The 18141-nt window shown below is 32.5% G+C and overlaps 2 protein-coding genes across 3 annotated transcripts in view; one reads left to right on the top strand and one right to left on the bottom strand.

The window, feature by feature from the left end:
* Positions 1–2519: 2519 nt before the first annotated feature.
* On the bottom strand, positions 2520–5215 carry LOC110991809 (ubiquitin carboxyl-terminal hydrolase MINDY-3 homolog). 2 transcript variants are annotated; one of them, XM_022257326.2, is made up of 2 exons: positions 5004–5215; positions 2520–4883 (listed from the first exon to the last, which is right to left on the bottom strand). In XM_022257326.2, the coding sequence occupies exon 2, from the start codon at positions 4859–4861 to the stop codon at positions 3503–3505; it is 1359 nt and encodes a 452-aa protein (XP_022113018.1). In that variant the 5' UTR covers positions 4862–4883; positions 5004–5215; the 3' UTR covers positions 2520–3502. The 2 variants fall into 2 exon arrangements, with proteins under 2 accessions (XP_022113018.1, XP_022113016.1); XM_022257324.2 differs by having other exon boundaries at positions 5034–5215.
* A 665-nt stretch (positions 5216–5880) lies between these two features.
* The window catches only part of LOC110991839 (protein crumbs), a 58559-nt gene continuing 46298 nt past the window's right edge, over positions 5881–18141 (top strand). The window contains exon 1 of the mRNA XM_022257368.2: positions 5881–6124. Coding sequence (XP_022113060.2) covers positions 6070–6124 — 55 coding nt within the window. The 5' untranslated portion in view covers positions 5881–6069. The remainder of the gene's footprint in view (positions 6125–18141) is intronic.

The raw sequence follows: 18141 nt of genomic DNA, 5'->3' as shown, positions 1-18141 counted from the left end.
TTCGAATGTTTTCAAAGATTTTTTAAAGTGAATCTTAACGTAATACGAGTACGTTATCCCGTTGAATTATCAACTAGGTACGATGCCAATTTATTTTCGATGATATCAGGTAAATTTTGAAAATAACTGAGATAACCCTTGGTACCTTTATTTTTTATATTTATCTTACCTCATTTTTTTTTGTAAAGACGGATAGTCGAGATATTTACTGAAATAATAAAACAGCCGTATTTTTTAATGTGATAAGTATTGTAAAGAAATGAGTATTATTAGACATTCTAATGAAACAATCGCACCTTGTAATAATTAAAGTTACAGGACAGGTTATTAAAACACTTCTAACTTTTACGAAAACATCAAGACGAAGAAATTATCCAATCACGTACTCAACACACTCTGAGCAGCTAACTTCAACTGTGGAGTGTGGTTCATGGTTGGGGTGGGACGTTAGAGAATTGCGAGATTGATAATGATACCGAAAAAAATACGTTAAAATTGTGCTATGTTTTTGATTTAACGATTTGTCGTCTTAAGGAACCAATTTTTCATATAGCCCATACTTTCCCTAGTGAGTTCAGGTAAATTCTGATATAATCTCTTTAAACGAAAGTTTGAAATTCGATCAAATGAAAAAGCGGCAGTAAAGAGAGGCTGTATAATGCCTCCAATCTCATTATCTCCCACGTTAAATCTTATGAATTTATGTTTCTGTCCCTTTTCACTCTCTCTTTTTGCGTTGGATCCGGTTTAAAATCACAACGATTCTGAAAAAGTTTCTCTATCTATCTCATTTTCTCTTACGTTAAATCTTATGAATTCATGTTTCTGTCTCTTTTTACTGTCGCTTTTTCCGTTGCATCAGTTTGAAATCACAACGATTCTAAAAAAGTTTCACTTCAAAATATTTTATAGGTAGGTAAGTAATTCTTTACTTCATATGTAGATAATTTCATCTTATTAGGTTTCCTAGGAGAGATCGCTTGTTAGCGATAAGGCCACTCGTTGCATCCCTTGTAATTTTGATGTATTGCGTTATTTGTGTTTCTTTGCAACGAAGTGTAAATAAATAAATTACAAATCACTATAACTTCAGTGTTTATGAATTTAAAAAATTTAATCATAAAAGATTGTCCTTGACTAGAAAAGAGCTTTTTACCGGCTTCAGAAAACCCACTTCAGGAGGTTGTTTATTAATTCTACGTGAAAATTGTATTAAATGACATAGGGTAGGCAAGAAGTGCAAAAATACATATTACATAATATAGCTATTAAGAAGAAACTAAACAAGAATAAAAAAAAAACAAAAATATAACTAAACTGATAGTGAAAAATTAAAAAGTGCAGATGAATCACGAAAATCTAAATCAAGATGAGAAGTCTTACGTCAGTTAGTAGTTAGAATGAATGTTAGGGATACGATGTGGACAGGTAATGTTTGTACAGAAGAAATTTTAAGGAAGATACGAGAAGGAGCTTTCCCTTCACTCACAGTGGCCTGGAAGAGATTGCTTGAAAGCGAAAAGGCCGTCATTTGCTCTCCTTTTCATTTAACTATGTTCAATTTTTATATTGTAATGTAGCGAAGTGTTACTAAATAAATAATTGCAATTGTTTTATTTAGTAACAATGCCTTGTTAAATAAAAAAATCGTCACGTGCAACATCGTGATTCGTGAATGGCTTAAAAGAAACTGAGATGGCACAAGTTTGCCCAAGTGTCCCCGTTGGGGTAAGATTGAAATATATAAAAAAACGATTAGCCGTATCTTTGTAAAATAGAGGTATTTTTTCCCTAAAGTCAGATGCGAGTTTTCAAGACACTAAAAGCTATGAACATACTTAAATCCGTTGACCGACCGACATCTTCCATTAGTTTTGACGATTTTAGAAAAAATTCAGTCTTTCCCCGTCACGTTTTAATCTTTACCCTGTTTCGTTGTTGCATCTTTATTTTTTATTTTTCTACTTTCGAACCGATTTAATAATATCATATTATATAAAATTATAGGTTTTGCTCTTTACTAATCAAAGCCATTAATTAGAACAGGTTAATATTTATTGTTCTACAAGAGGTTCAAACTCAACTCTGCTCTAAAATTTTCATCGTTCAATCTTCCCCCCACTTACCTTTTGTGTATTAATCTGAGGGAAAAAGTATCTATCTCTAACTAGATATTAAAAAATTCTGACTACTTTAGTTAATTGACGAAATTAAAAAAATGCATATCATTATGTCACCATACAATCAATTCCAAACGTTACGAGGTATCAAAAAATCAAAACCAACTGCCTTATCTATAAGAAATGTTGTTTTTTTTAATTTCAATTAAAACGTTTTTATAAGAGACTGAAATCCTAACGGACGAAGTCACAGTCACCAACCAACTAGTTGAGAAACTTATGCAATAATTAATATTATAGACAAAAATCAATTCAGTTCTTTGTATGAGTAATGGAGAACAACTTTCTAAAAAAGTTAATGTTTAAACCGGTTTTTTACCCTAATAATATACCACAAAATAGATTTTATATTATATTTATTTTTGACAGTACATCAACCAATATTAAATAAACAATGAAAGTAATATAATGGAAAAAGCACTTTCCTCTATTTTTAAAACTGAACATCTTTCAAGTATTTTACAAGACAACTTCACAGCTATTTTACAAGAATTGGATCAAATAACTTCACTATAAAACATAACACATTATGTATACTTACTATGCCTGGAAGTCTTTAAAAGGTAAGGTTAGAAAAATGAAAGGTCCTAAGCATTCACTTTTTAGTATAAAAATTGTTACAGGCAAGCATTAAACAAAATGGATCATTTCAATTATTATCCATTCTATTAGTATTAAGATAAAAAATGCAAATTTGCCTGGTCACTAAATCCAAACCATGTTTTACCTAATTGGAGATAATTAATTATTGATGAAGTAGTAATTTATAACAGAGGAAAAAATTTAAATGATAAATTCCCTTTCATGACAATCTGAATGTTTCTTTAATTTTATACAAAAATAAGATCAATTCCATACATATTGTAATGATTATCATCATAGTTAAATTTAAAGTGTCTAGACATTTTACATTTTTACTAAGGGCCAGCTATATTATTGCTTATTTTAACCACATGTAAATTTAATACTAGAGGTGCTCTATGATCTATGTAATAAAAATTAAAATGTACAATAAAGTATATGATTTGGAGTACAAATAAGTACCCTCTGAAGACTTGTGTGGATGTAACAAAGCTAAGAGTCACACAAATGGTAAATTATCAAAGTGTGATTGAAACTCTTTCATATTCACATCATTCAGAAACTAGTGTGAAGTTCATGGAAAATAGCTGCCTTAAGTGACAGTTTCTCCTAGGACTTTCATTTCATTAATTTCTGTACAAAAACAATACAATACAGTAATGGAATTTTCAGCAACATATTTTAAATTATAATATAACATTATGTCACTTTGTCACTACAAGTCTGAACATGGTCTTGTGCTAATTTAAGGAGGGCGAGTGCCCATCATCCCACACAATGTCAATGCTAGGCCACTTGGTCTGTAGACAGGTAAGCATAGGGTCTGTAGTTGCAGCTCGCATCGGACACTCAAGCAATGCAGCTCTTCCAGTTCTGTATACTACTCTGCCTCCAGGGTTGCTTCGAGATAGACCATTATAATGGTGTAATGTGAATGTGTCTGGTGCACCACGCTCACAGCCAGGAAAGAATTCGTCCATAAATGCACTCAATAATATTATTCCTAGATTCTCTGCATCAAGCTTCCTTCTCATTAATTCCACATATTCTGGTTCACTGACAAGATCTGCTGCACATAAAACATCTTGAAGGGCAGCTGATGGTATGAAATTATTACCTTCAGGGTCAAATGATCTAAATATGCGCTCAGCTGACTCTCCTGCTGTTTCTGGTGCAGCAAGGCGTCTTTCCATTGAGAACAGTACAGTCAAATGGGTTTCAGAAGCTAACACCCAAACAGGATGCTTTGGATTTTTATAAAATGAACCAACTGTACAATATTGCATATGTTCCATTATGGTAAGGAAACCAATATCATTTTGCCTTTCAATTCCTCTTAAACGAAGTCCACCGACAACTTGATCATGATCCCACACATGGGCCACAGCCCTTCCCGTTAACATTAGATTTATAAGTCCTTGTGATCCATATCCATAGGTGGAATGAATTAATGGATCTGAGAGTTCTGACAATTCAGCCTCCACTGTTTCTAAACCTTTGCTAAGAATGACACTATACAATAAAAGCAGAACACCATATTTATCCTTTAGAATTCGGATATTTCGATTGTAAAAAGATTCTACTTCAGATAATGTTTGAAATGAATGTACTTCTAGTCTTCTATGAAAGTTTTCAATAGCATCAAAAGACTGTTCATCTACACTGACATTCACACTGGTACTGCCTTCTGTTCCTGCCTCACCTTTGCGGTAAACTGCAACATTGTATTTAGCCGCTAAACATTGGCTTAATATCATACACACAGCTCTAACCAAAAGAGAGTTGCACTTCTCTGAGGTCAAGTCATGTAAAGTGTGACCTGGAGTCTCTGAGAGAAGAATTTTGAGCAGAAACCCTTGTACAGGAGCAATAGCAGCGCATGGTCCACCTTCTTGCTGGATGAGAGCACTAGGTTCGTCGGTACTAAATTGAAAGCCCTGCGCCCAGCGTCTAAACACGTCTTCCTTGACATTGTTCCCCCACAATAGCCGTCGCGTACTTGCTAACTCACGTTCTAATGACGCTGTGCCAGCGCTCATATTACCTTCTTGTACTATACTCGAAGTACTGGTTTGATCTTCGTTCGAATTATCTAACATTTGATTTTAGTCTTTACGCCACCTAAAAATTTATAAAATATAATTGATAATGGAAAATACAAAACCATAAAGTATACCGGCCATACTGACTACAATTAATTTTAGCAAATCTACTAGCACAACACAAAAAGAATATGTATACCTAATATCTAACCACGTAGTTCATACTTACTAAAAATACGAATATCATAGTAATTTTTAATATTTATAATTATGTTTCTTTTTACAAAACCGATTTAACGAAGAAATCGTATCGCATAGCATTATAAATTTCAATAAACTGTATTAAAACTTTTCCGAAAAGAAAAGCTTACGACATAAAGGCTGCCATTTTTATGGAAAAGCAGCAACATTCTAGCTCATTGTCAATATTCAAACAAGATAAAATATTTTATTAGATTAATTATAAAAATCAAATTGATTCTTTAATAAATATATAATTTAAAAATTATGTTACTAAATGAACATGTGTGGATACTCAATGAAATAGTTTGATATATCAATTTATTTATTTGATTTACAGAAAATGGCAACACGCGTTGTCAGTATTCTTGAGTTTTTTCACCGCCAGATTCCAGAAGGCAAAAACTTGAGATCTTTAAGTAAACCTCTACCTTCTGGCTTTTGTTCGTCTATTTTGTGTATTTTATTTTCTGCCGTTATATTTTATTATATATAAATAGTTTTCAACCGTAGTGGAAAAACTGCGACTACGTCACTACTATACAAAAGTACTCTATGATTACTCTCTGCAAAATAAAATTCTATCGGCACAACTTGGTGTCGCCTAAATAATTACCACTTACTTATAAGATATATTAAATTCATAATAGTGAGATCAGAGTGAAGTAATATATACTGGGAAATGGTGTACTATCGGACATCGGTAGATATGTATTATTATTTTGACTGTTGACAGTCCACCGTCACTCAGTTTGTCGATACCACATAATCTGTATTCGGTTTTTGTTAGTCATTAGATACGTTAAATATCTGTATTCTGTGCTCATATCAGTCAATCATGGAAATCGTCGGGTGATTGTTGTGCGAACTCTATTTATTTTTTGTTTCGTGAAAAATTATTTTTCGTTGTTTGTGTTACTTGATTTCATACAATTCTGTTTATTGATTTGGTGAAAATGCATTAAGTGCCAATGAGTTAATCCGTTATATTTGTTGAATGCTTGGTTGAAAATTTCAACATCACCATGAAGGTGGACTTAGGCGTTTGGAGGCGACGCAACTTATCAAAACTTGCAGCAGGTTCGTACATTCATCTGGTCAATAAACCAAATATACTTAATAGTAGTAAGTCATAATCATAATTGTTTAAAAAAGCAGTAAACAATTTAACATGACATTATGTCACACAAATGCAGAGAACACTACACAGCTGGTTGCTTCTATTAAGTTGACTTCTTATACTAATCAATAAGTCATGTGGTAAGAACCACTAATATGCAGTATTCTGCATTAATTAAAGTTGAGTTACTTGCAATAATTAAACCACCAACTTTTAATTCTGTAAATGTGGAAATTATTATGGACCTTAAATATCATACCATAGTCTTAAAATATCCTATGGTAAAATAGTATACATACCAGTTTTCTTTGATAACACATTTAAATTGGTAGTTATTTCTGTTATGTTTAAAATAATCTCTAATATACTACCTTCACTAGCCAGTCGCAAACATATATTGGGGTTATTTCACTTACAAATAGAATTGTTTGGGTTGGCAGATGCTGATGCATAGTGTAGAGGACCGAATCTAGCCAGTATTGGAATTTCTGTATGAGTCTTTTAAAAACTTAACAGTTACTAAGTTAGCTATTTTTTAAATAAATAAAAATAGTCAACTAAGCCATACATTACCAGCTGATTTGGGTAAATATGTATCTATTATTTTTATGCTTGGGTTAGTATTATATTATTATATTGCTAAAACAGCAAATAGTATATTCAAAATATGACAAGCATGTTGTGTAGAATAAATTCAGTTCAGAGAATGCAGTTCAGAGGTGAGAGCAATCCACTGGCTGTTTTGTTCTATGTTAGAAAGTTGCTCCCATTCTACTATGTGTGCATGAACAATACAACTTGTGTTTACTTCTATATTCAATTATACTTAATGTTTTTAGCTATATAGCTGCTTATGTGGGTGTACAGTTTGTACAGAACATCATATTATTTGAAAAAAAGTTCTATGTAAATATATTCATGAGTGTTAAATTTAAGAGGATGCTAATTTTAAAAACATTCTAAAATGAAGAACAATATTGAAATATGAGTTGGCGACGCCATTATACATGTATATATTTTAATATTCATGGGTGTGTTTTGATAACAGTGTTGGGCAGGTGGTAACCAACGATGCGTGACGTTGTTAGTTTATTAATAAAAATTTACGAATTGCAGAATGTATAGAATCGTGGCCCTTCTATTATAGAATATTTTAGTACCTAACAAAACACTCACACAGTTGTCGGCAAAGCATCAGTTTTGTCTTGGAAGACCATACACTATACTCTATAAAGAATTTTCTTTGATCTATGTATGGAACTTACAACAGAACCATATAAATCACAAATTATTTATGAATAAAGTCAAATAAAACTTAAACTTTATGTAGGTAAAAAATAGTTGGAGTCAGGAGTCATTGTATATCTTATATCTTTAAACAAGCAATTCTTGTATATATAATTGGAATCTCGGAATCGGCTCCAACGATTTTCATGAAATTTAGTATACGGGGTTTCGGGGGCGATAAATCGATCTAGCTAGGAGTCATTTCTAGAAAATGTTATTTTATTCGTGTTTTATCAACTTAAACATAAACTTACTATTTTACTTTTTTTGTAAGATCTAAAAATATTATTCATATTTCATCATTTTATTAGTATGTAATTCGTACTTAAATATAATTTCCAAAAAACACAATTTATAAAAAAAAATCATCCAGGTACTATATATATAGTATCTTTTGATCAACGCATTGTTTACATTCTTTTTTTACTGTCCGTTGAAATTGACATGTTAATAGCATTACCTAAATAACTTGCTGTGCCTACTTAACCGTCAAGAGTCGGGTCGTCGTGGGAATTTTGTTACAATGGTGAATGGAGAAATCCTTATCACGCTGGAGTCCGTGCATACGGCCTATTTTAATTCAATTGAAGTATAAGAGAAACCTGAATTTTTTGTTTACAATTTAAGTATATAAATTTAATAGTGTGTACTACACTATGCGTATTGTATTATTTTGACTCCAAACCAATTATTCTGACTACCGTCAAGATAGAAGTAATATGTATTTATATGAATATAAGAGAAAGACGGATCAGCCGAATACAAATTGTATAGAATCACCAAAAGAAGATCCAGTGTACCGGGGCTATAAAGTCTGATGTTTCATATTTCCTTACAATCGTAATTAAATATTGAAGTACCAGAAAACTGTATGAATAATTCAGTAAAAAGCAATAAATGAGATATGATTAGACGTCATTTATTATTACAGTTAATTATTGTCTCGCATAATATCGATAGCGTCGTGGGAAAGCGTATCGTAGTACGGCTTGCCACATTTGCAATGGTGCTTTGCTAATGTTATGCCGAATTAGTGGTCATGCACTATATAAAGACGAGTGATATTATAAATTTTTTATCGTAATAGGTATCTATCCGAGATAGATCAATACTTTTCAGGATGGAGGATACGATTTATTTTATGATTATTTATAGATTTATTTTTATTTTAACACTTCGGTACTAAAAAGGAGAGCAACTGGCGGCCTTATCGCCTTCGAGCGATCTCTTCCAGGCAACCACTGTGAGTGAAGTAAAAAAAATGTTTTAAATTACATAAGGTAGGCAAGAAGTGCAAAAATACATATTACATTATAGTTATTAAGACGAAACTAAACAGGAACAAAAAAAGAACTAATTAAACTGAATACACTGACACTGTATCCGTGAAAAACAAAAAGTAAAAAGTGCACATGAATCACGAAAATCTAAATCAAGATCTGTCTCACGTCAGTTAGTAGTTTTAAATTAAATTTAGGGATACGAAAAAAATATGATGTAAAAGGATAATTAATTGAAAACGCAGACATTTATAATCGACTAAAGGCATCTTGTTGAAATTCGTGGGGTAACGTGTTTAATAAGTTTTGAGAAAATTGTGGTTGATCAATTGATATTGAAGTACTTAGGGTCCTTCAAGAAAAGAGCGTACCAATTCTTAAAAGGTCGGCAATGCACTCGCGAGCCCTCTGACATTGAGTGTCCATGGGCGGCGGTATCACTTATCAACTGAGCCTCCTACCCGGTTTCCCCCTGTTCTATATAAAAAAAAAATTGTGGCTATTCTGATTATATTTTACAGAAAGAATTTTAACCACTTTACGGTTTATTCTGGATGATCGAGTTTCTTCAGGTATGAGGAAGTGTGCTGGTAATTACCGCATACTGAGGTACTTAAAATCCTGCATTATAATTATGTACTGAGAAATGACACTCCTTACAAACTTGATAGTATAAAGAAAGGAGAAGCTTGACTCGACCGGGAGACCATTTTCTTAAGGTTTTCACATATTTTCATACAAAGCAAGTAAAGGAAGTAATACCACGGTGTTATAATAAAAACTTGTCTGTTACCATAAATTGTTTTTTTTCTCTTATCAACCCTTGCATTGCTACCTATACAATAAAGAATGTTGTTAAACCGTTACCTAGCAACGGTTGTATGCCATGCTAAATTTCGGGTCATTTTTAATATGTTATAGGGTGGAATTACAGACCCTAATCATTTCAAGGATAAGATGTAGAGTAGATAAACATTATATGAGAGCTTTAGTGTTGATATTACGATTACCACTTTAAAATATGCTAATGTTGTCTTTGTTGAATAGTCAATACAAAAGTAAGTATATTTAAAACACCTTTTTTTATATTCGAGGTGGAAATGCATTTGCGCATCTAAAGATTCGCAAGATTTTGTTATAAGTTTTATTACGTACAATTAATGTTATAGGTAATATAACTTACATGCCCTACCATGAAATTAACTTAGTTATGACAAGCTTACTTACTTAAAAAATAGATAAACAAAGTTAGTTAGGTAAATGTATGTAGGATAAGAAAATATGTAGGAAACATTTGCATTGCGCTGGTTTGTTTACCGTGATGCGGTAAGATGGTAAAGATATGGTCACAATCCTCAGATTTGCGATGGTGTTCGTAATGACAACAACGGTGCTTGATACCGTTAGCGGTCGTAAATTACGAGCGTAAGCGGCTTATGTAAATTATAAACAAACTAGCGACCCGCCCCGGCTTCGCACGGGTGCAATGCTGATACTAAATACACTATAGAAAATCTGTGAACGTTGTATATAAAAATGTGGGTTATCCATAAGGGATGCAGTGCATTATTTTGATAAAACTCGTAGGGTTCAGCCTACGTTTGCAATGTAAGTGTAAAAATGTAATTATTTACGACATCACATTAGAAACCTCAAAAATAATAGTACTTCTCCACTGTTTAATGGATGTTATTATACATATAAACCTTGAATCACTCTATCTATTAAAAAAACCGCATCAAAATCCGTTGCGTAGTTTCAAAGATTTAAGCATACAAAGGGACAGAGAAAGCGACGGTTTGGAAAGGACTTGAAGTGTCGCAAACAATTATTTTAAGAGCTTTGTCTCATGTATTTTGTTCTATTGTTTATTATTGAATTTATTGTTTATGTATTGTTAGGTGGGTAAAGCTGACCATTCAAGAAGATATGGGCCCACCGAAAAACAATGCTGAAAGCAAGAAGCTCCGTTAGGCCCATTTTTGGATAGGGTTGTAAATTTGTATTTTTTTCTAAAAGCGACCTTAATCATGTTTAAAAAAAACAACACTTATTAACATACAATGTAAACGTAGTCGGATAAATGGAATTTAGCTGAGTTTCTTAACTTGTGGGGAACACCGAACAAGCCTTTAGTTTTAAATTTAAAATAATCGTAGGCGTGACCCGTAATCACGATAAACAAATTTGGTTTTGTTTATGTTCATACTTGGTCACGTGACCAAAGGCTATTTTTCTGTAGGTTTTATTCTGTTTTACTTTATCCAAAGTTTTATTGACAGGAATTTTTTTTTTGTTGGCGGGGATATGACTTGAACCAAACATTAGTTCCATTTCTTTCTATTGTTATCGGCTAGTAAACCAATGGCGGATAGTAACCGCGACTTTCCATTTCCAATTTGTGCTTTATTTTATGAAATTAAGAGATTTCGTTAAAATAGTTTAACATAAGCAAGTTTTGTGTGTGTAAGTAATCAGAAGTTCGAAATTTGAAAAACTTCGAACGTGAAAATTAAAGAAGTATTGTTGTATACTTTTAAATTTCGAAACTGGTATATCCGTTTAAAAATTTAGCTTTTGGCGAAAAAGCATATAATGTTCTAACCCCTTATTACAATAAACAAATAGCATAAATAGCTTAGAATAAATTAATAAACCTTACTCAAAACAAAATCGAGGAAGAAATATCCATATTCAACATTATTTACCAAATTAATAGAAACAATTTCTGAGAAATGTTCACATTATATGAATGGACTGAGTCAGTGTAAACCAAACCCATGACTCATGACTCTCGTGACGTCACGAAACCGCTATGCGCGTGCGCACCTTCTCTCCTCGCACCTTACGGATTATTATTTTGTATACATTATTTGGCATACTTTATAAATTGATATTGATTTGTTTTTCAAGAAGCTTTCTGTTGTAATGGCTAGGACGAAACAAGCGAGTTTAAATTGAAATACATATGTTGTTAAATGCTTCTTATCTTAAATGAGAGTTACTACACCTAGCACTTCCTTTCTCATTATAAATACCTTTAAACTACATAAGAATGTAGATTGTATTTCTTTTCTTTATTTTTTTCTTCGAAAATAAATTACTTGTAGGAATAAATGAAATTAAATCAAATACCTGCTAATGTTATTTATGTCCCCAAAAGTTTTTGGATTCATAATGTTTGTAAAAGATATTAAACTTTGACCCTTTTTGATGAAAGTTGGGATATACTTACCTGAATAAAAAGACACCTCAATATGACTTATTTTTCAAATTGTTTCTAGACCTAGACAAAATAACCAGTGTACCAATTCTTAATAGGTCGGCTATGCACTCGCGAGCACTCTGATATATTTTAGAGTGTCCATCGACGGTGTCACATTTGGTTAGCCTTCTACTCCCTACGTTTGCTCCCTGTTCTATAAAAAAAACTGGAACTACCCCGTCTTAAAAGGCTTCTAAGCATTATGCTCAAATTCCAACAACAATAACTCGTATTATGAGATAACCTCATTTTACAAAGTCGGTTAAAACGCCACTAACGGTAATATAAAATGCACCCTACGAAACGTTTTTATAACGGGGTTCAATTGATACCTGCCTCACTCGTGTCAGGTAACAATTTACATGACACCTGGGAACTCCACCTTGCAACTTTTTTTGTATTTAATATCTTAGTACATTAACTATAATGTATGCATAGTCAATAGTGTTGGCCTAATAACTCGGTGCACGACTCGTTCTATACCCTTACTATGTAAGCCATATTGCTAACTTACGCCTATCTAAAATGCTAGGTACCTAATCAAAGGGAAATGAATATTCCAAGCGGTAGCTCCGGCAGTCTATTCTCGGTCCTTAACAAAGGTACACCTCTGTTTTCTTAAATTCTATTTTTAAGAGTATTTTAATACCCGTACAATACAAATCTCGGCCATGAATGAATACTTCGTATTGTAAGAACTGAGGAGATGTTTTATCCGAAAATCGACGGTGTTTGCCCTGGAAGACTGATGGAAAATTCTACATAAAACAGAGGCAAATGCGTTTTTTTTTCTTAAACATTAATATATACGTTAAAATAATGTGTACATAATTAAAATTTCCGCATAAGATTATATATTTAATTATTTTTTTTCTTATTAATTAAGATAACCTTATTTTTATGTGCAGAAAATGAAAATTAACTATTCAGTTTGCGGTCAAGGACATGATATCTATTTTTTTGTATCTGTTTCGTTCTATTTTCAAAACTGAAGTATTTCCAAACCAATTCTACTAAAGAGTCCTTCGTAAAAAGAGCGTACTAATTCTTAAAAGGCCGATAGCGAGCTCTCTGGCAGTGTGTGTTTATGGGCGGAATAACTTAATATCAGGTGATGCTTCTGTAGTCGATTTTCCGTTTGCTGTTCTGAATTATAAAAAAAAAATTAAGACTACAACCTCCTTGTATTATCGGTTATCTGAATATCATAGTATAGTTTTGGCTCTTTCAAACCTAGGCGTATTAAAGAAAATGATTTAAAACATCATCATTTATAACCAACGTTAAATGGTACGATTCACAAAATTAACACCGTTTAAGGAAAAAATGAAACTGTATTTTGAAACGCTGTGAATGAGTGTTTTATACTTTTTAAGTATTTAACGGTATAAACTAAAATTTGAAAGTTCGTGAAAAATTACTAAAGTCAACGACCGTGAAGCCGTATTAAATAGAACAAATGGACTGCCTTGGTAGGAGCTGCCCGTGTTACTATGTTGAGAGTGGAAATATAAGATTCAATTGTTATTTGACGCGATTTTAAGACGCAGGAGATTTTTAATCTAACAATGGACATATATAACTTATATATACTGCTATTAAATTTTACTAAGGAACAATTAGTATTTTAATATTGAACCTCAATGTTTTATTTATTCCACTACATTATTCTACCTTAACAGTTACTACTAATTCGATAGAACGCCAAAATGTACCCACACCAATTATCCTATATAAAAAAAAACATTAAAAAATTATATTTATATGCCTAAATCTTATAACTAATAATATAGTAAGCAACTCTTGTGAACTCAGACAGTGTACAAACAAATAGGTCTACCTCAACAGAAATTTTGTTAATTATTTGTATTGCTCGCGTGAGTGGCGCTCTGCTAACCAAGTTTGAATGTGCTCGCGGTACATCCAAAAGTTTAGACGTAAGCCTTAGGTTTCTACTTGGTACCCGTAGACCGTAGACCAAGTCTCTCCATTATATCCAGATTAGGATTTTATCGCTATGAAGAAGAAATCTCGCTGGGCAGTGTCAAGAATAGCCTGTTCTAGACAAATTTTAGAACATCTTGTATTTAAAAGCGTGCAAAACAGTGTTGGCCTAGTGCGACTGTTATCTCTGAGGTCGTAGGTTCGATGTGCACTCATGGACTTTCTATGTGTCCATTTAACATTCTCTCAAACGGTAAAGGAAAACATCGTGTGGCAACCGGTTTGCCTTGGACCCAAAATGTCGACGGCGTTTGTCAGGCACAGGAGGCTTAGCACGTACAGAAAAGAAAGAAATGTGAGGCCCAGACCTGAAAAGGTAAAGCCATAGATTTATTTAACCTACAAAAGAATTATTTTAATAATAGTTTTTGTTATTCCTAAGGAGATATGTGAAGTTTTTATTTGCGCAAGGGATTGTTTATCTTATAAAGTTAAGTGGTACCGCTCAAGAGGTTACAGATTTTGAATTTACCCTTAAGGTTATATTTTTTTATTTCTTTGGTGCTAGGTTGTGGGGCCCTTAATAACGGGCGATAATTCACTAGTCAAGTGCGTATTGGCGACATTTTGTCGATGTTTACTTCTAATATATGACGATTTCTTTGATTGTTGGATTGTAAAAAAGATATTTAACATATGAAAGTGTCACAACACTACTTACAGTCTTTATTATGTGGAAGTTTTCTAGTTTAGTTTCTTAAGGTGCATTCATAGTATTTCACTAATTGGAATGGTTTTGTCCTTTTCAATCTTCTCACTAGGCCCAGGATGTCCAGAAGTTTATTAGCCTCGACATTCACGTGTTAATGAAGCATTTTATCGTGGAGTCCAACAATCTTTTTGATTATTGTGATGACGTCCACATTAAGGTCCCGATGGAGCTCGTCATTCGAATGTAACAGTGAGCGTTGACTATTCCCCTGAGCACATTCTTTCTCGTAAACCGAAAGCTAAATGTATACACACATTTAGCTTTCGGTTTACGATAAGAACATATATATATATATATATATATGTATACTTATGCTATTTTTTCTTACTACATATTAGGATCATTGTTTTAGCTACTCTATTTATTTCATATAAATATACTTACAAGATTGCGTCATTAGAGTAATTTTACTGTTACCCCTTCAAATAGTTTGTAGTTGATGCTTTTTGATATGTATTAAAAATTGTGTTTATGAATTCTAAAGTGGCTCTCCCACCGACTCGGCTTGTCATGAGAACTGATAGTAAATGTAAAATTAGAACATCATTTCTGACGTCAATGAACGTATGTTACCTATATGAATAAATGATTGTGATACACAGAGGCATTACATTTTTATAAATGGTAATATTATTATATTATAGAGCTACGAGAGGAATGAACTGGAGCTGAAATCGAATGGTTTATGTGTACTATAGTATCTATGCGACTTAAACCCCATCGGAAACCAGCAAGGTCTTGCGGTATTCTTGATTGGCCATTGTTACGTTCATATCCGATGAGACTGCTTTGTTTTATAAGTTTTTTTTGCAACAGTGAATTAACACTAGAAAGACGGGAGCAGTCATTTGACTGTCAATTTGAATTTAATGTTGAATAATTCACAAACCATTTGACATAACGTATTGAAACTTTGTGACTTTTATTAATATTAGTAGTTAAATGAAACTATGTATCAAAAAAACTCACATCGCTTTTGTTTATTATTTAAAATCTTGATATACCGACAAAGACGGCGGCAGTCATTTGACGGCTGAGATCCGATAAGTGTTTATAAGTTTCAAGTTTAAGTTTTTAAAAGTTTCTGAGCTTCAAGGTCTTATCACCTTCACCGATGATACGTCGTGGTCACTTCAACTAGACAAATTTGCACTAATATCAGACGTTTGGAAAAATTTATTGAGAACTGCTTATGCCAGAACATGCTACAAGCCAGGAGAAAATTTTACAGTAGACGAACAACTGTTTTCTACAAAGGTTAGATGCAGGTTTCTTCATTACATTGCTAACAAGCCTGATAAGTTTGGAATAAAATTTCTTGCTTGTGTCGATGTGGATTCAAAGTTTGTGCTCAACGGCTTTCCTTATTTAGGAAAGGACGAAAGCAGGCCACAAAACCAAAGCCTTGGTGAATCCGTTGTTATGCGTCTCGTGGAACCTTTTGCAAATACTGGCGTAAATATAACCACTGACAACTTATTTACATCGATAAGCTTGGTAAATAACTTGCTCGCAAAACGCACTACGATTGTAGGAACTATGAACAGGGCACTACGAGAGATTCCACCTTACGTCAAATCACTTCATATGATTTTGTTTGAAACAAAAATCCTGAAATCCGATAGATGTACACTCACAATTTATCAAGGAAAACGAAAAAAGAACGTGTTATTCCTTAGCACGTTACATATCAATGTTGAAATAGACTCCAATCACCCTAAGAAAAAGCCAAAAACTGTGCCTTTTTACAATGCTACCAAGTACGGCTTGGATGTGGCTTACCAGATGGCATAAAATTATAGTGTCAAAGCGGCATCTCGAAGGTGGCCGTACATTTTTTCAATTCTTCTCGATCTTCTACTCAAAATCCGAAAACTCGGAAAATGTTATGTACAAAAGTGAAAAAATAAAACTAATAAAGACACTTGTAAAAAGCCACTTTGCGGTTACACTAATGTAAAGAAAATGTTAAAATGTAAAATATGTGTATAAATATTATAATTAATCATACATCAAACCCTGTTTTATTACTATAGTTACCATTTTTAACAGCTAAAATAATAAAAAAAGGTTTAATATACTGGAGGAGTCATTTGACCGGTCGCCGTCTTTGTAGGTAGATAGATTTTCCCGTCTTTCTAGTGTTAAGTAAAACGTATTTTGTATGGCTTAGGTAATCTTTGAAGCTCCGAGGTATATTTGAAAATTGCAGACTACGTACTTTAATTTATCTTAATATAAACATACAAATTGTTTTTTTATAGTTTTGTACAGTATTTAAAAAATCATATTAAGCATTTTTAATGTTCTAAACTGCCAACACGTAATCAATAGTTTTATAAGTGTTCATTATCTTTCTTAAATTACACGAATACGCATATTTTATTTTTCCATCAAAACAGTTTCTGACTTAATTAAATTCTAAGATAGTGTTAAGATTACACAGGTGAACATATAATTTTATTTACTAGCGTTGATACGACTAATCTGTAACCGTTTCGTGTGACATGACGGATGTATAAAAATATATATTTTGAAATATAGTTTTTTTTTATAAATTAATGATTGCTTACAAGTTATTTTACTCTATATAACACGTTTTGTCTTGTTTTAAAGATTACTCACAGTAACACATGCTGATATTATAGATTTGACGTAGTAAAAGTGAGTAATTTAAGACCAAACTGACTCCAGAAGATAAACCACTTCTTATATGTATTCGTTTTTTAAACAAACTCCCAGGCGCAAATAACAACAGTGGCGGAGAGTTGCTGGCCAGTTCTTCTTGCCCGCTCTATGCCCTTGACTTGCGAACTGTTAGTAAATGTAAATTTAGAATCAATTTAACATCTTTTCTGTTGACGTCCATAAGTGTACTAGTTTACCTATATGAATAAAGTTATATTGCATTTAGTAAATAATTAAAAAATAATACTACATCAGAGCATTTAGGAACAAACTTTATATAATATGTATAAGCGTAGTATAGCGGTAGTCTCATCGAAATATACATAATTATAACATTCTTACTGCCTACAATATAGTGTGCAAGAATTTATATGCTATTTATTTTAAGTGAGAACACACATTTGAGGAGTAGTCGTTGTTTAAAATGAAAGGTCACATAATATATTACAAATTAACTAAAGAACTTTCTCAACCGAGTAGCGGCTGACTGGAATCGGCTCCCGGAAGTGTAATTAGTGCACCTTCATTAAACTCTTTGGTTTGATAATTTCTCCTAATTCACAAATACGGGCGCATCAGTTTATTAAGCAGTTAGTGTGTTTATCTACGTAATAATAATCATTCTAAAATAAAATTTCATATCTTAATCTACTCGTTATAAAGTATTTTTGTTTTTTACATTCAATCATTTTTATGTCATAAAAGAGAAAAGTGTGAGTATTACAAATAAATATTTTCTGT

Source organism: Pieris rapae, chromosome 2 (genome assembly GCF_905147795.1).
Source record: "Pieris rapae chromosome 2, ilPieRapa1.1, whole genome shotgun sequence".
Classification (NCBI taxonomy): Eukaryota; Metazoa; Arthropoda; class Insecta; order Lepidoptera; family Pieridae; genus Pieris; species Pieris rapae.
The sequence above is the reverse complement of the archived record's forward strand: the minus strand, read 5'-3'. Positions and strand labels throughout refer to the sequence as shown.